Source organism: Salminus brasiliensis, chromosome 17, assembly GCF_030463535.1.
Source record: "Salminus brasiliensis chromosome 17, fSalBra1.hap2, whole genome shotgun sequence".
NCBI lineage: Eukaryota > Metazoa > Chordata > Actinopteri > Characiformes > Bryconidae > Salminus > Salminus brasiliensis.
In genome coordinates, this window is record NC_132894.1 from 3,371,270 (window position 1) to 3,398,275 (window position 27,006).

The following is a 27,006-nucleotide window of genomic DNA, read 5'->3' on the forward strand; positions in this document are numbered from 1 at the left end:
CCCCCCCCCCAAAAAAATGACCTCTGAGGAACTGACCATTCACTTTCTAAATGAGATTCTGCTCCATCTGTACCCGGCCTCAGCCTCTACCATCACTCACACACAGAGCGGAGTGTGTAGCTGTATGTAGCAAGGAGCGTGGAGTGGGGGGGTGAGTAGTAGTGTAGAAAAGACAAATGAAAAGACACACACACACACACACACAGACAAACACACACACACACACAAACACACACACACACACACACACACACACACACACAAAACATAAGTGAAAATTACCCCCGGAATTTAATAAAACATCACTTTTACCAGCGGGAGAACCGGAGAACCTTTCTCACCTTTCTCTGTTCTTAAACCAGCACTGAAGAACCCATTCAAAACCGAGAGGAGGCTAACGCTAATGCGAACACACACACACACACAGGCTATAGAAACCCCAATCACACACACAACACATTCACCCACTATAAACCAGTTATTACACACCAGTAGACCAACAGCCACCACAGATACCAGTCCAGAGTGTGTACCACTACACACACACTCATACACACACACATGAAGTGATTAGACTGCAGTGTTGTAGAGGAGCTGGGAGCTGATTGGTCAAGGAGGTCAAGGACGATATTAAACACTATAAAACATCATTTTAAGAAAAGTCCCGACTGAACTAAATCAGTCAGTCCAGAACGTCTGATTATAGAAACTGATACTGAAAATAAAATGAACGGATTAATCAGCAGCTCGTCTGATCTAAACTGGGAGGCTGGATTAATGTTATTTATACAAACACAAAGATCAGATCGGATCAGATCAGAATCAGCTGACACTCTCAGATAGGGGGCAAAATGTGTGTGTGTGTGTGTGTGTGTTTTCTTACATACCTGGAGTTTGGAAGTTGATGCGCCTCACCTCCACCGGGTCAGTGGGGTGGTGTGGTGCGATGTCGGCGTTGTTGAGCAGACATTTGGTGCGTGGCTCTGACTCTTTCCTTTTGCTGCTTAAAGAGGGGAAGAAAAAAACATACATAGCACCACCATGAAGATATAAACACACACACACACACACACACACACATACACACACAGCGAAAACCAAAAAGCAAGCCTAGGAACGGAGCACGTCCACCACTCCACACACACAAACAGATTTCCACAGCAAAGCCCACCCCACAAACGCCCATCCATCGCGCTACGCCAGCTGCAACCCGCATCCGTGCAACCAGGTTTTTTGCCTTCTGCCATGCTCCAACCCAATCACCCCCCCCCCCACCCCATTCCCCGTCTAATTAAAAACATATTTTATGCTGAGGCAGGTTATTTTCCTTCACCCCTGAAAACAGCAATAAAGTACAGCTAAGCCTTACCTGTCAGGTTTGCTGTTTTTTTCCCCGAAGAAAGCAAGGGAGCGAAATAAATATATAATAAAGAAGAAAAAAGAAACACAGAGAAGAAAGGGAGAGGAGAGAGGAGGGGAAATCAATACGGTGCATTTAAATTCACAAGGCAGGCGTCAGACAGAGCTCATCTGCATTAGGAGAGTCCTGTAAAAGACAGTAAGTGTGTGTCTGCGCAGGCCTCGCCCGATGGGGGGACTATATGATCTCTCTGCAGCTGAGGTCAGGTCCAAGGGCAGGCGGAGAAAACAATATCCTGCAGGGAGCCAGGCTCTTGGCTTGACTACAAAGCTATTAAAGAAGCTCTGTTCCCCTCGACTTTCCAAAGAGGTCACCCGTGCTTAGCCAGGTTAGCCGCTATTAGACACTCCACCGTACGCTGTTCATATTTCACTATGCTGTAGATCGCTATATGTAGTATATGTGCGGCACACTGGAGCTAAAACTGGCCTACTGCCGCCTCAGCGTTGCTCCATCAGCGCAATAGCCAACAATGGCATAACCGGATGCAGGTGATGCTTAGCACAGGATATAGCATATATATATATGTATAAGCGGCCCTTCCATAACCTAAAGAAGGAGGGCAGCCTTGCAAGCTTGGGAGTGAAACTGCTAGAACAGTCTGAAGACTGTATTGTAGACCGCTGCGATTTTAAGCTGCAAGGTTGCTATGGTAACCCGAAACACTACAACAGTTCAATTTGATATTTGCAGCAGGTACATATTACCTCATCCCATAATGCCTTGTGTCACTGTAGTACCTTGTGTTTCTTGGTTTCATCCTCACATGGGTGGTACGTAGGCTAGTTGGGTTCCAGATGAGTTCCAGGTGGGCATGGGCTCTGAGTGGGTTTGTACATGTGTACGTTTTTACTGGGACCCAGTTGGGCTTCCTAAATGGGCCCCATCACTACAGCCTACCTTTATCTCTCATGGGTCCCATCTATGGCTCAAAGTGGGTAGTCCAGATGGGGCATATGTTTAACACCCCCTGGTCCCATCATTGACCCTGCTGGGAATCATATATGGCTCTGGTTCCCAGTTGGGCTACCCATACAGGATCCATATAGGCACTCCCACCCCCTCCTCACTACTCACTTTTTATAGAGAAGGATGGCGATGACGATGCAGATGATGAAGACCACAGCCAGGACAGGGCCCACCACCCAGATGAGGCCATCTCCTCCCGTTTCCATGGGCTGGGGGTCCACGTCAGAGGCCACGATGGGGTCAGTGTAGGGGCTGGACACAAATGTTTTCTACACAAAAACAGAGCATCATAAGGACTGTAGGAGATCAACCAGAACAGTTTCACAGCCAGACCATCACTTTAGAAATGTCCCAGAATATGACTTTCAGGTGGTGTTTATAACTCTCAGTATCTTCATCAGGTCTTATAATTGGCTGATGTCCAGCAAAAACATTGTATTTCCATTTTTGATGTTTTTCACTTCTTGCCATAATGTGAATCTGGCAGTGGTTTTTTACATTGTCCCAGAATTTCCAGACGAATGGACCAAAATCTTTTCACATTGACATCCATTGAATGATAAGACGTTTTTTCCTTTTCCTGCAGAGTTGCTTTTTTGTAGGTACCAGGTCTTCAAAATAAAGGTTCTTTGAGCAATTCTATAAAGAACCGTAGCTATAATACAGGTGTGTGTGAGTGTGAAGAACCTTTAAACTGGTACTGGACCTTTACATCAGGTCAAGCTTCTCCTCACTCTCATATCACTACTGTAAACACGACCCTTTACAAAGGTCTTGGCGGTTGCTTGACTGTAGCCTAAGCGCTAATACTCACTGTGCCGTTGGAGTTGACCTCCGCAAGGATGAAGAAGACATACTCCAGCCCCGGCTCCAGCATTCTGTTCTCAAAGCCATTGTAGACCATTTGGTTGCCCAGGGTGAAGGTCGATGGCATGGCGGTGGGCCTGAAGCTGGCAGCGATGTAGGGCTTCTTCACGTCTACCTGCCGCAGCTGTCGGGCGGTGCGCACGTGCCTCTGCTTTACGTTCATATCCCTGAACAGCTGTGGTGAGAAATAGAGAGAGAGAGAGAGGGATATACAGATGTGCACACATAGCTTGTAGAGAAGTGCTGCCAATAGAATAGGACTCTCTAGAGAAGGTAAACATGAGCCTATTGGCACCATGCTGGTTAATGCCAGGCGTGGGCTAGAGGGGTGTAAAGCTCCACAGAGATGAGTTGTGGTTAAGTTGGGTTGGTGGTTGTCCAATATCCTGACCTCACTAACGCTGCTTTTTTCTTTTTGGTGAATACAATCAAATCCTCACAGCAATGCTTCTCCAAATCTGGATACGAGACAGTTACTCCAACAAAAGCAGGATAAACCCTTTTTATTACCTTTGATTTCATAAGAAACTATGAATGAGCAGGTGTCCCAATACTTTTGTCCACACAATGTATTGCCATAATTTTTCACCAATTATCTCTCACAGGATCTGCACTCAAGCAGATTCCTGGGTTTGACTGTGATTGGATGAGAAGTATAAACATACACCATTCTGACTCCCTATTGGTTTATAAGAGATCATCACACCTGCACACGTCCCGTCCCTCTCCAGCGAGCTCACAGCAGACGTCTGTAGTCTAGTATGAAGACTGTGTCCGTGGCAGAGACTCAAGAGAGCTGCAGTGAAACGTCCCGACTGAGCCCCACATTTACACTCCAATAAAGCTTATTGATCACACGTCTCTGAAGTCTGACTTTCTGCAGCTTTACAAAACCTCTAGACAACGACTCCTCATATTTTCCTCCATGAAGCTCATGTTGATGCTCAGTAGAGCACAGAGACGCTCCTTTAATAGAGCTGATATTACTGAAATGCTTCATTTTCAATGGGCAGATCTGCAGCTGAAACAGGAGCCTAGTGCAGCCCAACATTTTTAACATCAACATTTTAATAGATCATTCTCCTCATTATGACTTTTAGAGAAATGGGGTTTTGGGGAGGGGGGGTAGTGTACTATAGACCCCTTCCATTACTTTTACTTTTCTACTTGAAGTCGTTCTGAAACCAGTACTTTTACACTTTTACTGGAGTAAAAAGCTTCAGTTGATACTTTAGCTTCTATAGAAGTCTTTTAAACCCTCGTATCTCCACTCACTTCTACCTGAGGAATGAATGGGAATGCCAGGACGCACAACAAAAGAACGTGCTCCGGAGCACTGAAAGCGCAACGGGAGGCGAATAAGGGGCGTCTCCGCGGGACAGAGCTAGCTGTCAGAAGCTGATCACGATTCATACTGAAAAAATCTGAAGCGGTTTCAGCTAATTCATCCCGCTGCTCCGGAGTCAGTGGGAACACGCTGGCGCCGAGCCCAAACTGAAATGAAATGAGTTATCTACTTGGAGAGGGGAAAAAAAGGGTAATTCCGTAGCCGATACCCTTGTGGCGGTCACGGTGCAAAGTCGAGTGTCTGAAGTGTGGCAGGGTCCCAGGGTGAGGAAGAGGAGAAAGAGGAGGACGAGGAGTAATTCTCCTCTCTCCTAGAAGCAGCCCAAGGGAACGCTGCTGCTGAAAACACTGCAGTAGTGCTTGGCTCGGCTCGGCCGGTGCTACGTGATCCGTGCAGGCGAGAGCAGGGATTATCAACAAACATTAAACAATGAAAAAATGATATTTTCACTGAATTTAATCATAAAAGACCCCGTTCTCCATCGGACTCCATCCCCCATAATTGGGGAAAGCTCCATTTAACACCATCAGAATCTGAAGAACCGTTTTTGGTTCTATTTAGGATGAACCGTTTTTGAGTTTAAGTGGGGACAGATTTAGGGATCAGAAGAAGCCAGATCATCGTCACTGAGACTGTGGAGCATGTGGAGCATGTGTTTACCTCTTCCAGATCTATTTCATCAGGGTTCTTGATGTGTCTTATCGGCCCACGACCTTTCTTCAGCGGAACCACCACCACATAGACGGACCTGCAGGGGGAAAAAGTCGAAAAAGGCTTGATACAGACCCCAAACTGAAAGTAAATGTAATTAATTATGCAGTAATTACAAAAAGTTTGTGGACACCAGTTCTAATGAATGTATTCAGCTACTACTTTAGGTCGCCCCCAATGCTGACACACACTCACAGCTTGTCTAGGCCCTGTAGAGAAGTACTGCCAATAGAATAGGACTCTCTGGAGCAGGTAAACATGAGCCTATTGGCCAGGCGTGGGCTAGAGGGGTGTAAAGAGCCCCCCCAGCATTAAGCTGTGTAGCAGTGGAGGAACTGTGTTCTCTGGAATGATGAATGGTGGTGCTCTATCCAATACTTTTGGGATGGGTTGGGGAGCTGGGGATGGATGAGGTGGGGTGGTGATTGTTCAACATTCAACATTCTGACCTCACTTCTAATTCTCTTGTTGCTGAATACAATCAAATACTCCAAAATCTCTTTTTTAATCCCCTTGATTTTGGAAGAAAGAGTGAATGAGCAGGTGTCCCAATACTTTTGTCCTTATAGTGTATGTGAATAAATACAAAAGGCAGCACTCACTTGACCATTTCCCGATTCTCCAGAGGAGGGAGGATGATGGTGACGGTGTTGTCCGGCTCTCTCCTCGTGTCCAGCTCTGGTTTGTTGACCAGGATGGACGGGGCGGTCCGGGCCACCAGCCGGTGCCTGGAGCCCCCCTCACTGTTGTCCGGGCAGGAGATGCGGAACTCATAGGTGCTGTTGGATCTCAGGTTGGTGATCAGAACTTTGGTCATTCTAGCGTCTATGTCCAACTTCTGGCGATTGTACTCGATCTGTGGGGACAGGGAAAGCCCACTGATGCGAGGAGGTGATGGACCGGAGCTTCTGATTTATGCTGGAATTTATGTGTTATGGGATGTCTAAGTGCTTCCCTGTCAGAATGGACCTGAACATTAAATGACTCTAGCCTGAGGTCACATTTAGCATATATCAGATAAATGCGTAATAGCTAAAGAGATAATGTCTAAAAATATGATGGTATGTGATGACTGAAGCCTCGGGCTGGTTAACGAGACAGTGTTCAGCAGCTGACTGTTGTGGAACATCTATATTGAGTTGGTCTGTGCATTTATACAGGGAATGATCATGTTGCTAAGACTGTGTTCTCATATTAAAAGAAACGTATAGAAAAATATAAAAAAATAGAATTAAATAAAATATATGGTAAAATATATATATTTGCCATTTCATTGGTTTAAAAAAAATTTGTAAAATTGCAAAATATATTTATTTAAAATTATTTACAATATTTCTATTTATTTATTTACAATTATTTACAATATTTCTATTTATTTATTATAATTCATTTACAATATTTCTATTTATTTATTATGAATCATTACAATATTTATATTTTTTTTATTTAAAATTATTTACAGCATTTATATTTATTTATTTTGAATGATTTACAATATTTATATTTATTTATTTAAAATTATTTAAAATATTTATATTTATTTATTTTGAATTATGTACAATATTTATATTTATTTATTTAAAATTATTTACAATATATATTGATTTATTTTTAATTATGTACAATATTTATATTGATTTATTTATAATTATTTACAATATTTATATTTATTTATTTATTATGGATTATTTACAATATTTATATTTAATTGATTTTATTTTAGATCTTTTTGGTTTAGTTAGAATTATTTATTTTTTGATTGAATTAATTAAAATTATTATAATTTATAATTAATGAATTTATTTTTATATATTTTTTAAATTCAAAACTACCACAGAAAAAAGAGTCAGTAAAAGTCTTCCCTTTATTCCCACTCACCATGCAGGGGTACCGGAAGCGGCTGTCAGAGAACTTCCACGTCAGCAACACTGTCGTCTTGGTGACCAGCTTCACCGTGAAGTTTTTAGGAACATCTGGCCAGACAACACACGTGTATGGGGATGAAAGGAAGAGAAAAAAAAACAAAAAAACAAAAAGAGAGACAGATGCTTTAGTCAAGATGACAGCGGACAGTGGAGCGAGAGAGAGCGGGCGAGCGAGAGACAGAGAGAAAGAGAGTGGAGAAGAAAGGGTCGGCGTTTGAAGAATCTATTCCCGAGGGGAAACCTGCGGAGTGGGTGATGTGTGGTGACCGCTGTGAAGGAGGTGGGGAAGGGCGCTTTTGGTTAAGACAAAACAGAACACGACTGGACTGGTGGACACACAGACCAATGGAGGACAGGATTGTATAGAGGCCAAGCAGTGCCTCTCCAGAGCGGTCAGTGAGGCTCCAGAACCCACACTGGATCCAGTACATTGGTAGGGTAGTTGGATAATACAGTGGATAGACCCTTTGATATTCAGCATCTATATATACGAGTGTGTGTATATAGGTGTGTAAATGTACTGAAACCAGGCTCTCTCTCCCAACCCTGGACAGGCACTACCCACGACCCAAGCCAGGGAGAAACAACAGGACAGACCCAAACATATCATGCCCACAGTCTTTTTAGCAGTGCATCTTGGGATGCCATGCTGCAAACCATATCAGTGTGGGGAAAGAATGGGACAGGGGGCAGGAAGAGGGGGGTAAAAAAAAAAACCCAAAGCAAATGAACTTAATCAAACCAAACGAACTTAACTCAAACCTGCCCAACTTAAACACTGCCTAATTCAACTCAACAAGGTGACTCTCCTTTCAAATCCTACCTGAGCATACCTGAGTGGGGGCGTGGCTAAATGAGTGAGTGTGCTGGCTTACAGGAGGCGTGTCTGACCAGTCAAGGTTGCACTTACCTTGCGATTTCGGTGCTCCTCCCTTTTCAAAAACTGACTGACTGTTAACTTACTGACTTGGCTTTACCTGGGTTTGGGTTAGTGAGGTGAGTGTCCCCCGCGTTAGTTCTAATGTAATCGCTGTGTAGGTGCTTGCTGTTTTCAGTGGAGGTGAGGGGAGGTTATGTTGATTTCAGGATTTATTTGGTTGCTATTTGTCCCACAGAGTGGGGCAGAGAGGCAAAGCAAAGCAAAGCCCTACCTGTCTCGAGGGCCACTGTCCGATACTGGACGGACGGGCTGAAGGGCCCTGGACCTACACTGGTGTGTGCGCGTATTTTCACGTCGTAAACGGAGTTGGGCTTGAGGCTGTTGAGGGTGTAACTGTTCTCAGAGGCGGGCAGGCGCAGTTCCAGCGGGATGCCAGAGGCTCCAGCCTCCTGGTAGGCCAGAGTGTACTCGATGATGGCGCCGTTGCGCTCGGCCAGCACCGGAGGCAGCCAGGAGAAGTGGACGGAGCAGCAGGTGACGTTTGAGCCGTCGGTGATTTGTGGGTAGCCCCGGGGAACCTGCTCCGGCAGGCTCAGCTCCTGCACTGCCTCCTCCCCGAAGCCGGAGCGTGACTTGGCCGACACTTTGAAGATGTAAGTGGCGCCCCGGTGCATGCTGGGTATGGAGTATTCTTGCTCTTCGGGGCCGAACTCCAGCGTGACCAGGGGGAGGACGTCCTTGCGGCCGAACTGAAGGCGGTAGCCCAGCAGGTCCAGGCCCATGGGTATGACCTCCGGGGGCAGCCAGCGGGCCACTGCAGAGTTTTCGGAATCCTGATGGACCCACAGAGAAGGGGGTCCCGGAACTGTGGACAAAGACACAAAGACTGATATGAGCGTTAGCCTGACATTTACTCATATATGCTGTAAAGAGCTCGTATGGTGGTGGAGAACTGGGCATTCCTTCCTTTTTTGAAGGAATTTCGTCCACTCTCCAGTCCAGGCAGTCCAGGCATCCTGTAGAAACTATGGTGCAAGGGCCTTAAAGGGCCCATACCATGGGAAAATCATGGGGTGTTTCTTTCCTGGTTAATATTTTAAAATTTAAAAACAATAAATCAACCATTTCCATTGATCTGCTGTTCCTGTAGACAGCCTGACCTGTTTGACCTTCTGCCCAAGTACTTAAAAAACAAAGGAATTGAGACTTATAGGACTTTTATTTTGTATCATACTAACTTAACAAGCTGTGAAATCTGTATGTATTTTTCTGGAGCATGAAAGTGCAAGCATAATCCACCAGGGGGCATGCATCAGATTTATTTCTCATTTATCTAATTGCTTATTATTTATTTAATGTATTGTATATTATTATTGCATTATACCCGCACTATATGTATAACATATTATTTATATAATTTAATAATTATTTAAAATAATGAACTATTTAATGATCAGATCATGACAGATGTTGCAGAGCTCTCAACTCAACTCAAATATCAACCACATACAAGATACACTTGGCTTTAAAATGTTAAGGTCAGTCCAACATCCTGACCCCGCTAACGCTCTTAGTGCTGAATGCAATCAAATCCTCACAGCAGTGCTGGCCCAAAATCTAAAAGAAAGCCGTTAAAGACAGTTACTCCATCCTAAGGGCGAAAGAAACTCTTTTTAATCCCCACTGATTTCGGAAGAAACAGTGAATGCGCAGGTGTCCCAATACTTTTGTCCACAGAGTGTATGTTGGCCGGCTCGGGTTAAGTGAATGATAAGGGAGCAGCAGACGGGAGGTGGAGTGGTACGGGGTTTAATCCATAAAGGAAAGTGCTAGCAGCAGGAGAACAGGAAAGAGGAATAGAAGAGCGAGAAAGAGAGAGAGAGAGAGAGGGCGAGAGAGAGCTGAAGGTGATGGGGGACACAGTGCAATCTGCCACAAAGCGAGGACAGCGGGGGTCAGCATGTCCGTGATTGCGGCGGCACACCGCGACTCCACTTCAGCGCAGCGTGCCGGCCAACACACACCTCTCTCAATCCCTCGCAACGGGGCCTCAGGCACGTTTCCCATCACGCCCCGCATTAATGGCTGCTGTTGACACACAGGCCCTGATTGAGAAAGGATTGGGTTACGCTTTGATTTCCTCTCTCCTCGCCCCCCCACAACTCCCCTCTCTCCCTCCCGCTCACTCGCTCTCTCTAATTTCCAGCCCCCTAAATGCCCTTCTCATGTCCAGAGGAGGCGAAGAGAGCCACAGAAGGGCTTTTGGGAGAAGGCGGGGAGGCTTAGACTATCGAGTGATGAAGCCACTGCTGCTATACGTTTAGGCTGCCCTGCTGTCCCTCCTCCAGTCACACAGAGGAGGCCTCTGACCAACACAGGGGGCTTAAAGGGGAATTCCATTACATTTGAAAAATGTCTAATAATTAGGAGCTTAAGCTGTGAACAAAGGTATTCAGAGTGTTTTGGTGAAAAGGACAGAATCAGAACTGCTCACAATGGTGGTGAATGGAGCCAGACGTCTGAGAGCTCCCTCTAAAGGCTCAAATAGTTAGCAATAGACTATCTGAAGTCTTGAGCCACTGTAGAAAGTTTTGGGCCTAAAACAAATCTTCACATCCATGAATGGTGGAGGGATACATGCATACAAGCGTTATGAGGCCAAAAAGAAAATAGTCCCCAAAGAAAATGTATTTGTTCAGATTCGCCACTATTTATTTATATATTGATTTTATTAATTATATTTATCATTAATCTTCCATAAGACACTCAGGAGACCCGTGTAGGTTCACTGGTGGACATATTCCAATAAAGGAATTGAGACTAATAGGACTTTTATTTTGTATCATATTTGCTACAACTGGAATTAACAAGTTAACAAGCTGTGAAATCTGTATGTATTTTTCTGGAGCACAAAAGTGCAAGCATAATCCACCAGGGGGCATGCGTCTAATGTTTTTCTCATTTATCTAATTGCTTATTATTTATTTAATGTATTGTATATTATCATTGCATTATACCTGTCCTATATGTATTATGTATTATTTTTTTTTATAATTATTTAAAATAATGAACTACTGATCACAGATGTTGCAGAGCTCTCAAAAACTCCAATATCCATCACATAAGATACACTTGACTTTAAACGGTTAATAGTTTGTTCCATACATTTTATCGTTATGAGGCCAAAAAAGTTCAACTTCCTTAATACAGTCAGGAGAGCCGTGTAGGTTCACTGGTTGGTTTGGATAGTAAATAAATGGGCTATTTTGGCTTCAATTTCTTCAGTGAGTCGCAATTTCACACCAAACCTCACTCTGAAAGACTCTTATTTTGCCGTAGGGATGCGCAGTATGATGGTTGTTGATCAACTATGCAAGCACAATACTTTAATATGCAAATGAGCCCAGCAGCCAATTACATTTTGCTATGATGTGAGCATCCTAACCAATCCCAAATGATTTCAATAAATCCAAGCCAGGCAAAACATAAATGACCTAATTCATAACATAAAACAAAGGTATTCAAACTTTTTTAACAACAAAAATAATAATAATTATTATTATTAGCTTTTAATAATTATATATAAAAAATATTTTAACTAATAATATTTTTGCATTTAGGTTCCAAAACGAGGGGTACGAGGTGTCATTGCACACTCACTGTATGCACCCCTACGAATCCTCTATGCTCCACTAGGGGGCATGGGCTATATACCTAAAACACCTAATTAAATTAAATTAAATCAATTAATTAATTCACAAAGATAAAAGCAGAGAGACCCACAACAGGTGTGTTACAAAATACTGTATCATTAGCCACAACCCTGCTGTAAATAAGGTGCATCTGTTTGGGTGCTGAATGATTGAAAGTGGATAGGTCTGGATGGAGCTCACAGCGGTCAGTGGAGGCTTTGTGTTCAATAATGGAGCTCCAATCAATCAGGGCCATGTCTCTCCTCCTGGACAACACGCCGCATCAAAACGATCAATAGTGGGACATTTGCTGTGAGATCAAGGTGCTGTAAAGCAATGATTCCTCCCTCTAATCTTTATATTGATAAGGTTCCTCAACCTCTGCTAAAAACACCACACATTATTGCGTGTGGCCGAATTGACCAGCCATACATCAAAGCTAAACCAGCCCCACCCCAACACCACCACCACCCACCCACCCCAACCGCCTCAGCCTGCTCATTCGCCCTCAATACCTCACCGGATCCATCGGTGTGTGTTAGCATGTGCGTATATTAGCATCAGTAAAGATATCAATGAGTGTGCCTGCTTTAGCATGTACATATTAGCATATGTGTGTGTGTGTGTGTGTGTGTGTGTGTGTGTGTGTGTGCATGAGTGTGTTACCTATTAATAATGTGTATGTATATTTGCATGTGTGTGTGCACACTGGTGTGTGTGTGTGTGTGTTAGCATGTGCGTATATTAGCATCAGTAAGGGTGTCAATGAGTGTGCCTGCATTAGCATGTACATATTAGCATATGTGTGTGTGTGTGTGTGTGTATAAGTGTATTACATATTAATAATGTGTATGTCTATTTGCACGTGTGTGCATTAGCATGTGTGTGTGCGCACTGGTGTGTGTGTGTGTGTGTGTGTTAGCATGTGCGTATATTAGCATCAGTAAAGATATCAATGAGTGCCTGCTTTAGCTTGTGCATATTAGCGTGTGTGTGTGTGTGTGTGAGATGGTGTGTGTTAGAATGTGTGCATGAGTGTATTACATATTAATGTGTGTGTGCACACTGGTAGGTGTGTGTGTGTGTTAGCATGTGCGTATATTAGCATCAGTAAGGGTGTCAATGAGTGTGCCTGCTTTAGCATGTACATAATGTGTGTGTGTGTGTGTGTGTATAAGTGTATTACATATTAATAATGTGTATGTCTATTTGCTTGTGTGTGCATTAGCATGTGTGTGTGCGCACTGGTGTGTGTGTGTGTGTGTGTTAGCATGTGCATATAATAGCCACTCTGAATGCATTATTGTGTGTGTGTGATTTAGTGTGTACATGTTAGCATGTGTGTGCATTAGGGCATATGTGTGTGTATTAGCTGTGGTGTGTGTGTGAGGAGCTCTAAAGCCTATCTCCCCCAGGCAGGAGGGCGGAGGCGGGGGAGTGCCTCCTTTCACTCAGCGCTTAGCGTGGCACAGAGGGTCCGTCAGCGCCTGAAAGGGGGGTCGGCCCTTATCAATGGGACGAGGCGCGAGCTTAAGTTGTCTGACAGCACAATGTCCCCGAAATGAAGCATGAAAGTGCCCAGAGTGCTTCCTCTGAGCCCCCATTGGCCAAGCTCGCTTGCCCCGCTGTCACATGAAAGACCATGATGCTCTTTACCTAAGAAGGGCTAAGTCCGTTTTCTGCTTCCTCTCTTATTCCCTTTATTTATTTTTTTATTTATTTCACTTAAGCTGCTTCTCCACAGTCTCAGGAATGAGAAAAGGAAGGATGGGGAGAATTTTTTGGGGGTGGTGGTGGTGGTGGGGGGGTGGGACTGGGTCACGGTCCCTCCACTTTGAGAGATGGAGCTTCTGGCTGAGGCACATCAGTCAGAACTTGTGTTTGTGAGAGTGTGTGACAGTGTATGTGTGTTTGAGTGTGTGTGTATGTGATGCCCGCGCAGACTGATAGGCAGCCGTGGTGGAGCCGTCACACACTGACACCTGCGATAGGCACACACACCTGTCACGCTGGAGGACGGATCACGGCAGCGCTCAGAGCTTGTGCTGCTGGTGGTGAGAGCACCAGAGGTTCTGAAGGTCTGAAAAACCGACCTGCTCTGACCCACTGCTGACCAGCTGAAATCAGTCATTACTGATATACACTCTAAAGGTTCTGAAAAAGGGTTCTCTGGTTTGTAACAATAGTGGAACCCTTCACAGAAGATGAAAAGGTCTTCCTGGTGTTTAAAGAACCACGTCACCAGGCGAAGAACCATTAATGCATTCAGATTTTTTAGATCTTTTTTTTTAATAATATATATAAGGAATTGTAACACTTATGGAACCCGTTTTGGATCTTTTTAAAAAGGTTCTATAGAAAGAACCATCTCTAGGAAACATTTAACAAGGTAAAGTTTTTGAAAAGGTTATATATATATATAGTACCGAAAAAGGGTTCTCAGGTTCTCTGGGTTTTCCTGGTGTTTGAGAACCATTTTCCCAGGCGAAGAACCACTAATGCATTCAGATCTTTTGTAGCAGGCTACAGGCTACATGTATAGCACTGAAAAAGGTTCTCAGACTTTTAACAACAGGGGAACTTTCTCTGATATTTTTTTTTTAACAAAAAGGTTCTATATAAGGAATTGTAACACTTGTGGAACCCGTTTTGGATCTTTTTAAAAAGGTTCTATAGACAGAACCATGTGCAAGAAGTCTTCCTTGTGTTTTATGAAACATTTAACAAGGTAACGTTTTTGATATGGTTATGATGGTAATGATGGGTAATAGTGGTATAATTAAAAGTGGCAGATGGTTAAGAGTCCTATATATAGAGTTAAGAGTATTATATATATATAGATAAATAGATAGATAGATAGATAGATAGATAGAGATAGAGAGATAGATAGAGAGATAGAGATAGAGAGATAGATAGAGATAGACAGATAGATAGATAGACAGAGAGATAGATAGAGATAGATAGATAGATAGATAGATAGATAGAGATAGAGAGATAGATAGAGATAGAGAGATAGAGATAGATAGAGATAGATAGAGAGATAGATAGAGAGATAGAGATAGAGAGATAGATAGAGAGATAGATAGATAGAGATAGATAGATAGAGATAGAGAGATAGATAGAGATAGAGAGATAGATAGAGAGATAGATAGATAGAGATAGATAGATAGATAGATAGAGATAGAGAGATAGATAGAGATAGAGAGATAGAGATAGATAGAGATAGAGAGATAGATAGAGATAGAGAGATAGAGATAGATAGAGATAGAGAGATAGATAGAGAGATAGATAGAGATAGATAGATAGATAGAGATAGAGAGATAGATAGAGATAGAGAGATAGATAGAGATAGACAGATAGATAGATAGACAGAGAGATAGATAGAGATAGATAGATAGATAGATAGAGATAGAGAGATAGATAGATAGATAGATAGATAGAGATAGAGAGATAGATAGATAGATAGAGAGATAGATAGGTAGAGATAGATAGATAGATAGATAGAGATAGAGATAGAGAGATAGATAGTACCGAAAAAGGGTTCTCGGGTTCTCAATCTCTTCCTGGTGTTTGATGAACCATTTCCCCAGGCGAAGAACCATTAATGCATTTGGATCTTTTTAAATAAGGCTGTATATATATGCACTATAAAATGTTCTCAGACTTGTAACAATAGGGGAATCTTCTATATAAGGAACCATCTCCAAGAGAACTTTGTGTTTGAAGAACCATTTACACAATCAATACATATATATATATATATTAGTTGTCATGGTTCTCTAAGCAAAATGGTCTTATCTATTTTTGAGTTGTCTTGGTTCTGTGTAGAACTGTTTTCTTTAATGAAGAAGTGTGTACATATATTAATACATCACTAATAATAATAATACTAATACTAATACATCTATTAATCAATCAATAAATAAATAATGGGTAATTATGTGCATTTTTACATATTTTGCTAATACCAATAATATTCATGATTATTATTCCTCCACTTCCCCAGAATTAGCGCCCCCTGGCTTTTGGGTGCTGTAATATGCCTCGTTTGTGAATAATAAACAGGTCAAGTTAGTCGTTAAATTGCAAGCAAGTTCACATAGTACTTAAGTCACAGAGGTTTTGGGAAATGCTCGTTAATTAACAACAAAAATATAAGAACTATTTAACAAAGTAGCTTAGATCAGCCTAGGATACAGAGCATGTTTCTTCAAACCCTGCAGGAACCCACACAGCATCGTTCTCCACCCCCTCCTTTTATCTTTAATAAGAGAACCTCACAGGTGTGATGAGAGTCCACGCCATAAAGCCCGGGTAGCTCCTGCAGCTGGCCGCCGCAGCTCCACACATTCCTTTATTGCTCTTTCCTCTCCCTGCGTTATGTATTCTGCTCATTGCTCCTTTTTCATCACACTGAAGTCTCCCAGGGGTCATTTCGCAGTGTGTAAAGCTCAGGGTGTGTGTAATGATAACTGCATTAGCACTCACCTGCTCCCTTGGTCACCACCAGCTTGGGTTTGCTGCGAGCGCCGTCTCCCTTGGTGGTGTAGGCTGCCACGGTGATGGAGTAGGTGGTGTCCGGCTGCAGTCCCCCAATGACCATCTCCTACAGTTAGTGGACAGGAGGAGGCAAGAGTCAGCGTTTGTGTTTGAGTAAAACACTGCTGCTTCCCCGGCCCGACGAAGACCTTCTGCACCAACAACACAGGCTTTCATTTCACCCCTCTGTGACCCCTCAAACTCCGCCCTTACAGCACTGTTTACTGGGGACCAGTCTCCAATTCTTCAGCTCTCTGAACCGCAGAGGTTCTAGGTGATTTAGGACTACCAGTATGAATCTGTCATTTTCAATGGTAATAATTGTGGATTCTTATTAATCCAGTATGAATCTGCGGGGTGTGCGGTTTTAACAGTGTCAGTAATAATTATGTAGGAATTTGAAACCAGTATGAATCTACTGTGAGTAGTCTTCACACCTTGAGAATAATATTTGAGAAGGGGTTGTAACCCAGTATGAATCTGACAGCGTGTGCAGTTTTAACATTCTAACCATAACAACGGTGAAGGGATTTTAATCCAGTATGAATCTGCAATGTGTCCAGCTCTTCCGGCCTGACAGTAATAATTGTGTAGTTATTTCGATCCAGTATGAATCTGACAGTGTGTGTAGATTTCACAACTTGATTGTAATAAGTATGCAGTGGTTTTAATCCAGTATGAATTTGCAGTGTGTATAGATTTTACAGCTTGACTGTAATACATGTGCAGTGGTTTTAATCCAGTATGAATCTGACGGTGTGTGTAGATTTTACAGCTTGATTGTAATAAGTCTAAAGTGGTTTTAATCCAGTATGAATTTGCAGTGTGTGTAGATTTTACATCTTAACTGTAAACAACTGTGGCGTGATTTTAATCCAGTATGAATCTGTAATGTGTGTAGTTTTCATACTTTGACCATAAAAAGTGTGTTGTTATTTTACTCCAGTATGAATCTGCTAAACCAAACGGCCAATCAAAGCCTTTAAAAGTTGCAATGCACAACCTCCTCTAATAAAACTACTCCTATTTAAGCAGTAATTTAGTCTAGTTACAGGTAGAATTCATACTGGTTACTGAATAATATGATTTAATATTGATTATTATCTGAATAATAAGCCAGAAATTGAAAGGGTTAACACCTGTGATTTCTATTGCTTTTCTTGTTCTTCTCCAGCTTCAGCAAACGAAATACTCTCTGACTCCTTAGGAGGCGACACACCTACATTTAATGGATACAATCAATCCTGGACAGCAGCTCCACCTGCATGCTGCTCATGCGCTGATATTTAACACCAATTCATTACGGACAGCGAATCCTCAGGCTTCCCTCGCTCGCTCTTCTCTCTCGTGAACCTTCTAGAAAACGTGTGAGGGGAATTAATGCAGGGGAAGCCTGAGCAAACAGCACGGCTGAATAATGAATTTCCGTAGATCGGCTGCTAATCTGTGTGCACACACACTTTCGACGGGTCATTATTTTCCTGTAGTTGCCGTGAAAGCAGGGGCCCTAGATCAATGCGACGAGCGCCAAGAGAGGGGGGGGATGAATGCTGAGTGTTTGTAGGGAAAGCAGGAAGGTGTTCGCAAGGGGCCCGAGAGTGGCTCCGTCTATGGACTCATCCATGTTCTGCCAACAGCGAAGAAGAGGAAATCATGCAAATCTGCTCGTCACTGGAGAAGAAAGCAAAAATATCACACTGTTCCCAAACCAGGTCTACAGCATTTCTACAGTCTGAGACTGGACTGCTGGACATGCTAATACTGTACAGGAGTAGATGTGTATTGTTGTTGTCATTATTTCAATATTAGTTTTTATAATAATGATTTTGCAGACATTGTCCATATATATAGCTATATACTGTATTTAGCTATATATATATATATATATATATATATATATATATATATATATAATGGGATTAATCCTAGGGAATACTTCGGTACTTTTGTATATATATATATACCACCACATGTGTATTCACATGTTCACACACACACACACACACACACACACACACATATATATATATATATATATATAATGGGATTAATCTTAGGGAATACTTCGGTACTTTTGTAAGGTTTATCCCACTAAAAAAACACTAGCAGTATTCATAAATCAGTGTGTCCTCCCCCCAGTATCCCTCCAGCTCGTCGTTAGCCTTCTCAGCACCACTGCGTTCAAACAAAACACACAATACAACACAACACTTCACAGCACCACTGCACAACAAGGCACATCACACACACATTTACACGCAACACAGCAATACAGTCAGACATTAACGAGCACTGGGCATTGCATCATCCCCTCGGCATGTCATCATTGGTGTGTTATCGCTGGCACAATCGCCTTAGATCAAAGGCCCCAGCACTGCCCCGGCCGTCGCTTTAAGGCCGGTCTAAGTGGCCCAGGCTGGTCATGTCCACTCTGAACGTCTGAACGCCCGGGCTGATGCAATGCCGCATGCTTTCCGACTACAGCAAACGCTCGGCATCTCCGTACTCACATATTCGGCCGTGTCGTCCGTTTCCCACTGACCCCCAAACCCAAGAGAGGAGAGCGCGAGTGAAAGCAATTTTCAAAAGAGAGAAAGAGAGAGAGGAATATGAAAAAGGCAGAGCGGGAAGAGAGGGGAGAGTGGCACTGAGGCGGACGACTCCGAAAAGAGTGTTTTAAAAGTAGGTCATGAGGAAAAGAAAAGGGGAAAAAGAGCAGCCCTGTTCAAGGATTCTGTTCACTCCGCCTGTCAATTTGGGACTTCGCTCTCTCCAGCAAGCAGATTTTCCCCATCTGTAGGTCTACTTCTACAGATCCGGTTATAGCCCAATGCTTTACACATAGAAGAATGTGTTTATAGTAATTTATGCACATTCTGCAGGACCATTAACACACTCCCGGGTTGTAAGCGCACTCGCTAAAGCGCTACCTTCAAAGGGTCTCTTCAGGGTAAAGTGAATGACTGAGTGGATGCGCCTCTATAGGCGCGATAATTCTACTCCATCTCCGTCCGCGGAACGAGGCGGGACAAGGTTAAATTGCCAGTGTACCAGATAATCAGGCTCTGATTTCAGTTGTAAATGGAGTTTATAAGTTTATGCTCACTTACAGTACCAGCCTGACCAGAGCTGTCTTTCTTTTGCTGCTATTTCCACTCATGACAACGATGTCATCCACATATACAAACAACAGACTTCCATAGAAAAACCACTTCAAGCTGAAGCATGTTTGTAATCGAGAGCATTGTAAAGCTCACTTGATGTAAACCTTCTTTACCAATGTAAAATCAAGGTAAAACATGGTTCTCTGTGGAACCAGAAACATAATGGTTCTACTTCTACGCCGCTGCGTCTGGAGCGTCTGGAATCCAGCGGTGACCAACATCGCAAAACAAATCCAAAGTATTTTCTATCTCTCAGATTCCTCACTGCACCCCTCCACCCCGCTGTGCCTTGATGCAGCTTTACACAGTCTTGGTGGTTTCTCAAGTAGCTTCAACGAGGAACCTCCTGGGAGGCCTGTTCAAACAAAGCTGAAGATGATACACACATGCTTATGAGACCTTGTGAGCTAAACTACTGCTTGCAGGAGCCTCTCCGATCTTCTTGCTACATTTGAATACCCTTTTAATGTTTGTTTTTTTAAGACATCTGGAGGAAGTCGATTGATTATAAAATGTTATTAATGAATGAATTAATTAATTTATTTACGTATTCGCCAAATACCCTATTACTCTTCCATCATATTTAATGCTCACGGCACTGGGAGGGTGAGGACTGACACACTGCCTCCTCTGACGTCACCAGGCAAGCACAAAAATCGGGATTAAATTTGGGATGTAATTCTTTCATAAAAATGTTAAGCATTTACATCGAATTCTTTTAAGATTATGAAAAACGCCCTCAATTAGGTCAGTCTAAACTTTTAACTGGTAATGTATTTGCACCAAATATGCCAAAAGTGCCCAACACTGCCCATGGCTAATACACTTTTAACCGGATTCAAAGCATTTTTACTCTAAAATTCCTGCTGCTGATAGAATTCCCAACTCTCTCCTAAAGCTCTCAGACAAACTGACAGAATCGGGACAGTAAATCAATGTTTTTCTCCACTTTTGAAATATAAAACAGTGGAACGAAATTAAAGAAGAATGTGGGTTGTAATATTTACTGCTACAACCCAGTGCGGACAGATCTGTCCAGCTCTCCGATGCCTTTGAGGCAAAGCTCTTGTTCACTGACACAGACTTCCCAAAGCCCTCCTGTTCTTTCCTACATTCTAATGATCTTATGGTTCCTTCTTGTTGAGACCGTTCCCTCTTCCAGTCTGGATGCTCAGGTATCTCCTCCTGAGCTGTACGCTTGGTGCTTTCACACCAGTGGAATAATCAGCTCCAGTCTGCTGTTATCTGCAGGAGAGGGCCTGGCAGGTTTAACTCAGCTAAAGGTTTCTCTACACTGGGAGATAAGAGCTTATAGACCACTCGAGGATCATACTGTGGATGAGGGCTATGAAAGAAAAAGGCTGGAACGTTTAACAGGTTCTAAAAAGCATTTAGAAGCAGTCAGGGGCAGGGGGTGAGCTTATATGGTATGTAGCAGGGGGTGTAAACATGGTGCTTCTGGAATAATTATTAATAAAACCTCAAACTACAAAATGTATCTCAAGCCAACTTTAGTTAATGTATTTCAGATTATTTTTTGGATGTTAATAAATGAGTTTTTTTGTTTACATATAAAATTATGTAAACAACATATATATATATATATATATTTTTTTTTTTTTTTTCTTTATTTATTTTTGATTGTACAGCTCTGGAAAAAATAAAGAGACCACCCTACATGATCAGTTTCTCAGGTTTTGCTATTTATAGGCAGTATGAAATTAACTTTTGCGTTGTATTTTATTAACCGTGGACAACATTTCCCCTAAATTCCAAATAAAAATATTACTATTTAGAGAATTTATTTATTTGCAGAAATGACAACTGCTCAAAAACATCTGCTCAAATAATGTAAAGAGATTATTATAATATTATAATGTAAAGAAGTTACTTTTTTTCATCATAATGAGATATTTTTATATTATATTTAATTTACTGTATTTGTATTAAACTATAACTAAAATGATTCATTATTACTTAATACATAATAATAATAATAATAATAATAATAATAATATACATAGGTACACATATATATATATATATATATATTTATTTATATATTTATTCTTTCCAGGTATATTAGTAACAATTGCAGTGAAATGAAAAAATATCGCCCTAAAAAAATCACAGTCATAATCACACAGGTTTACACCCCCAGCATTCAGCAGTTGAAGTTGAAGCATGAGTGCGACGACTGGGCCGTCATACCTGAGCGTCAGCGAGCATCACGTCTTTGATGAGCGGCAGCCCGCGGGCCTCGCCATTCTCCACCCGCACATAATGCACCTGGTATCCACGGATCTGCCCGTGCTGTCGCCCCGGCAACAGGGAGCGCCACATCACCTTCAGTGCAGTTGAGTTGATCACCTCCACTTCCACCCGCCGAGGGGGCGCACCGGGAACTGTGGGTAAGAAGACACAGCTCTGACCACCTCAACCGGATATCTGGATATCTGTCAGATAAACGATCTACAGCATGCAGCTCACTTCAGTCAACCTGACAGCTAAATGGACGGTCTCCTGTTTTTTTAAGGTATAAAAGCATATAATTAACAATTTGCTCCTTCAGGTGGGTCCTAAGATTGTTATTGAGCTTTAATAAAGCTTTGACTGTCCCTGTCCTATTAGCTTAATGCTAACACACGAATAGAATCCCAAAGCAGAGCTAGCAGAAATTAGCATTATTGTACAGGGGTTTGTCCAAGTTGTCCCAGACATTTGAGATATGCCTGAACCAAAAAGCCTGATAGACAGTTTTATCAATATGCGAGTATTGGTATTTTGTGCTCCTGGGCTCCCCCTAGAGTTGGGGAGTGTAATTCACTTTTACTCCACTGCTGTAAAAACAAGTCATGCTTTAAGCGACCCCCTCATGGACAGCTGCACACATGCATTTCTGGACAAGCTGAGAGGACCAGTAGCAGAATAGCTTCGGTGGTGGTAGAGTAATACTACAGGATTTTACACTAATGTGACTCTACGTTGACAGTAGCTCTGGAGACAGGTCTCGTAGTGCAGCTCCACCAAAGCTCCTTGCGTCCCGGCCCAGGCTAATAAAGGGGTTAATATCATAACAGCTTCTGCTCGTTCAGTTTTGCTTAACTGGGCTCTGAACAGTTTTATCTGCAGCTCTTGAAAAAGAGACGAAGGCAATCTGAGGCACAGACAAAATAGATCAATTTTCTGTGTTACAGTCTTTCGCTTCTCTTTTTTTCCAGACTGTTATTATTGTCACAGAGTCGTACACCTCCAGACGAGGCCTCACACTGGCACCGTCATCCAGGAGCCGGGCGGAAACTCTATCCCGCCGCCTTCAGCACAAAACGCCATTCGATTAGGTGAAACAAGTCTCAAATGCACTTACTGACTTAAGAGACTTCAAATCAAATATGGTGCCTTTACACATTCTCAGTCTTCTGCTCCTGCTTATCGCTCTTTTCTCCTCCCTGCAGAACAATCTGCTGCCTGCTGCCGGCCGGCCTGCAGCCTTGGATGTGAAAGCTAATGAAAAATCTGTTTATACGAGGCCTTGGCGTTTAAAGGCTGCATTTACTGTGTACGCTATCGCTCTCAGGAACCAATAGGCTCTCAACGCTGTCAGTAAAAAAAACGCCTATTGTGTTACATAACGTGAGGCGCAGGGGTAAGAAAGGACCTTTTTTTATGACTTTCATCCCTAATATGACTCTTTTATAGCAAAAGCCAGGCTGCAGGGCAAATTGCGAAGCACGAATGTGTTTTTTAACAGACGCCGGTACGTCATTTTTAAACACGCCTGTGTGTCTAGTTAAGGACAGCTCGTTCTGTGTTAAAGGGGAACTCTCATTTCTTTCAAAACTTCTTCATAATGCAGTGGTTGAGACTTAAACAAATACAGACTGGTTTGGTGCGAAGCAGCTCATCGCAGAAAAACGTGGTGGTGATAGGAAATATGAGTTGCCATGACTACAATACAGATTAACATAACTATTGTGCCGCATATCGCCCTGCATGAACCTCTCGACCTCGAATAGATTCAAGGAATTTCATTTCAGACCAATAATGTCTAAAAAACGATGTCTGAGGCATCAGGCTAGCTTTATATAAGGATTTGGTGTACATAAGGTTTAGTGAAGGAGCTTTTCAGAGGCGTTAAACTTCCAAGATGTCTGGTTCCATTCAACACTACTGTGAACAAATCTGATTCTGAGTCATTTTCTCACTAATCTCCCACTAACCCCCACTCAGAATGATGCTGATTACAACTGTTTAACTGTTTCTTCTGGCTGCTAAAACAAGAACTGAACAAAAACTCAAAACACTATCTGGACAAAAGTTCTGAAATCAAGAGCATTTAAAAAGTAGATCCTGCTTTTGTTGGAGTAACTGTCTCTACTGTCCGGGGAAGAAGAAGGTATTCTACTAGATTTTGGAGCAGCATTGCTGTAAGGATTTGACAGGATGGAGCACCATCCATCATTCCAGAGAACGCAGTTTCACCTCTCCACAGCTCAATGCTGCTGGGGGGCTTTTAGCCCATACCTAGCGTGCCAATAGGTTCATGTTTCCTATCTGCTCCGGGGAGTCCTATTCTATTGACAATACTTCTCTACAGGGACTAGACAAGCTACATCTGTCTCAGCAAAGGGTGCTACTTAAAGTAGCTGAATGCATTCATTAGAAGCGGCGTCCACAAACATTTGGACATATAGTGTGTGTGTATATTTTTTTGTGTAAAATGTAAATATTCTACACTTGTTTAAATCACGTAAGTGTAAGGAATTTCTCGTACAGTGTATAGAGACGTCACACCATGCAGTTTTCTTTTTTTTAACAGAACAGGCTTTCTAAAGAAAATTTCCCTTTGGACGGGCCTGTGCCCCCTGTCTGACCCGTCTGACCGCAGCAAGGACCCCGAGGCCCGCCTCCCCAGCACACCCATCCATCACGGGGCGGCGTGTGCCAGGCTGCTGAAGAACAGTGTGGGCCGTTCTGTATCGATTAGCGGCTTGTCCCCTGAACTCCAGCTGTCAGTCAGCCGGGAGGACTTGTCAGCAGCGATGTCGGGCACAATTTCTTACAACCGGCAGCTAGCTGAGGATCATTTCAAAGCTCATAAGCGGCCTGTCTGCCTCAGCGAGCGCGAGGAGGGGTTGGAAATAAAATAAGGAGTCTATAACACCGCTTTCACTTCTAAATCCGCAGCTGGTGTACATCAGCAAGTCATTTCATACTGTATTTGGGGGCTTTTAAACCACGTCCAGGCAGCTTCTGTAACTGCTAGTATAAACAAAGCAGCAGTACAATGGCAGAGCCGCTAATCTCAGAACTATTAAAGAAGAGGGAAGCGCTAAAGATGGAATAATTCTCAAAGCAATCCCATCACAGAGGACACAGATATCGTGAGCTGAATAAAAGCCGATTCACCTACAACAATAAACACATCAAAGGTATAAAACTGATGCAGTATCTGATTACAGAGCATTTAACAAAGAGTTAACTCAACTTAGCGTCGTCAAAAGTTCTCCTAACTCACATTCCTATCCTCCACATCTCAGTTTGAGGCTCAATCCCCAGCACTAGTAAATAAGCTGCAGCTGAAACTGATGAAAAACTGGGTAAGATGTTGAGTCTGTGGCTCCGCCCCCTTAATTAATCTGTTTACTGTTTATGCCCCATATCGATATATGGGGGGAGCTCTTCCAATTCTTCTAACTCCTGACCATGGAGGGTTGTGGCATAGACAGGATGTGAACGTATGCGCTCCTGAGAAAAAGGCAGTTAGATAGTCACACCACCCTAGAGCTGTGGAGCCATGTAGATTTCTGTGTCTGAGAAAGAAGGGGAAGGTAAATTTACTTAGAACTGTGTTTCTAGACCGGCCCTACGGTCTAACTGCTGCTCATCGAGTGTGTGGAAGTCATCAGTTCAAATCTTTGCAAGGGCTCAGTGCTCAATTGTCAAAAGCCTCCCAGTCTGGGTATGTTGTGTTATAGGGGGCGCTCTAACTTGCAGATGAGAATAAGCAGTAGATGAATTGAGGGGGCGGAGCCACAGACTAAACTCAGTTTAGTTTCAGATGAAAAAAACAAGTTAGGAGAATTTTTGACTGAAAAAAATGCTCTTTTTGATTAAAAACATTACTTTATGATAAAAATGATTTCATATTTTTTACCATGTATGAATATTTTTAAAATTAATATTATATATATCTTAATAGGTGTTCATTTTCTCAGCTAAACACGGACAAAGGTCTCATACCGTCCTCGTCAGTGCGGCAGACGAGGGCCAGGCTCTCGGGTCCAGGCCCCACGGCGGTTGCCGCGGCCACGGTGATTTGGTACATTGTCCACTTCTCCAGCCGCTGCAGCGTTATCTGGCTGGAGGTGGGCGGCACCTGAAGCTCCTCGGTGGGTTCGGCTCTGCTCTCGGCTCCGCCCCCCGCCATCGTGTAGCGCACTATGTACCCGGCCAGCGGCCCGTTCTGGCTCTCCGCCGGCGGGGGGCGCCAACTTACCAACAGGGAGGTGGAGCTGGGGCTGGAGCACTTAATCTCTTGAGGGGGGGCGGAAGGCTCTGCTCAGGCGGGGTGGGAGGAGGAGGAGGAGGAGGAAAGGAGGGGAGGGGCGGGGAAAAGGGAGGGTGGAAAACAAAAAACGAAAAGATGGGAAAGAGAAAAAGAAAATGATAAAAGGGAAAAACCAAACTGAAAAGACAAGCAACGACAATACTGAACATAAGAACGGAAAAATAACGGAAACAATAAGAACAGTAAAATAAACGGATTTAAAGGGCGAATGCAAATGTGAACAGAAGAGGAAGGTAACATGACATGCATAATAATGAAATATGAAGAATGACTACGATCTGATCTAGAGGGCTGTGTTCTGACCCAGAATACTTCGGTCTAACCTAGAGGGCTACAGTCCAAACTAGAGGGCTATGGTCCGACCCAGAGGAATCTGTTCTGACCTAGAGAGCTAGGTACTGACTCATTGGACTATGGTCCAACCCAGAGGACAATGGTCTGACCCACATGACTATGGTCCAACCTAGAGGGCTACGGCCTGACCCACAAGACTATGGTCCGACCTAGAGGGCTATGGTCTGACCCAGAGGACTACCATCTGACCCAGAAGGCTATGATCCAACCCAGAGGTCTACGGTCTGACCTCAAGGGCTATGGTCTAACCTAGAGGGCTATGGCCCGATCCAGAGGATTATAGTTCAAACAAAAAGGACTAAGGTCTGAGCTAGAGGGCTGCAATCCGATCTAGAGGACTCTGGCCTGACCCAGAGGGTTATGGTTCAAACACAGAGGACTAAGGTCCGACCTAGAGAGCTGCACTCCAGCCTAGAGGGCTATGGTTCGACCCAGAGGACTATGGTCTAACCTATAGGGCTATGGTTCAAGTCAGAGGACTAAGGTCCGACCTAGAGGGCTGCACTCCAGCCTAGAGGGCTATGGTTCGACCCAGAGGGCTGCAATCTGATGCAGAGGACTCCGAT

General features: G+C 43.1%; 1 protein-coding gene across 16 annotated transcripts in view; it reads right to left on the minus strand.

Annotated features, from left to right (window-relative positions):
• The window catches only part of ptprsa (protein tyrosine phosphatase receptor type Sa), a 311,006-nt gene that overhangs the window by 49,481 nt on the left and 234,519 nt on the right, over nucleotides 1-27,006 (minus strand). For 4 of the 16 annotated variants that reach the window (XM_072659949.1, XM_072659939.1, XM_072659942.1 and 1 more), the window contains 11 exons: nucleotides 25,759-26,073; nucleotides 21,727-21,920; nucleotides 18,862-18,888; nucleotides 16,301-16,418; nucleotides 8,392-8,985; nucleotides 7,194-7,288; nucleotides 5,918-6,171; nucleotides 5,265-5,352; nucleotides 3,204-3,431; nucleotides 2,498-2,658; nucleotides 888-1,003 (listed from right to left, as the gene is read on the minus strand). In XM_072659949.1, the coding sequence (XP_072516050.1) occupies nucleotides 888-1,003; nucleotides 2,498-2,658; nucleotides 3,204-3,431; nucleotides 5,265-5,352; nucleotides 5,918-6,171; nucleotides 7,194-7,288; nucleotides 8,392-8,985; nucleotides 16,301-16,418; nucleotides 18,862-18,888; nucleotides 21,727-21,920; nucleotides 25,759-26,073 (2,190 nt within the window). Of the gene's footprint in view, nucleotides 1-887; nucleotides 1,004-1,369; nucleotides 1,382-2,497; nucleotides 2,659-3,203; nucleotides 3,432-5,264; nucleotides 5,353-5,917; nucleotides 6,172-7,193; nucleotides 7,289-8,391; nucleotides 8,986-16,300; nucleotides 16,419-18,861; nucleotides 18,889-21,726; nucleotides 21,921-25,758; nucleotides 26,074-27,006 lie in introns of all 16 variants that reach the window. The other 12 variants (XM_072659950.1, XM_072659943.1, XM_072659938.1 and 9 more) reach the window with 6 other exon arrangements.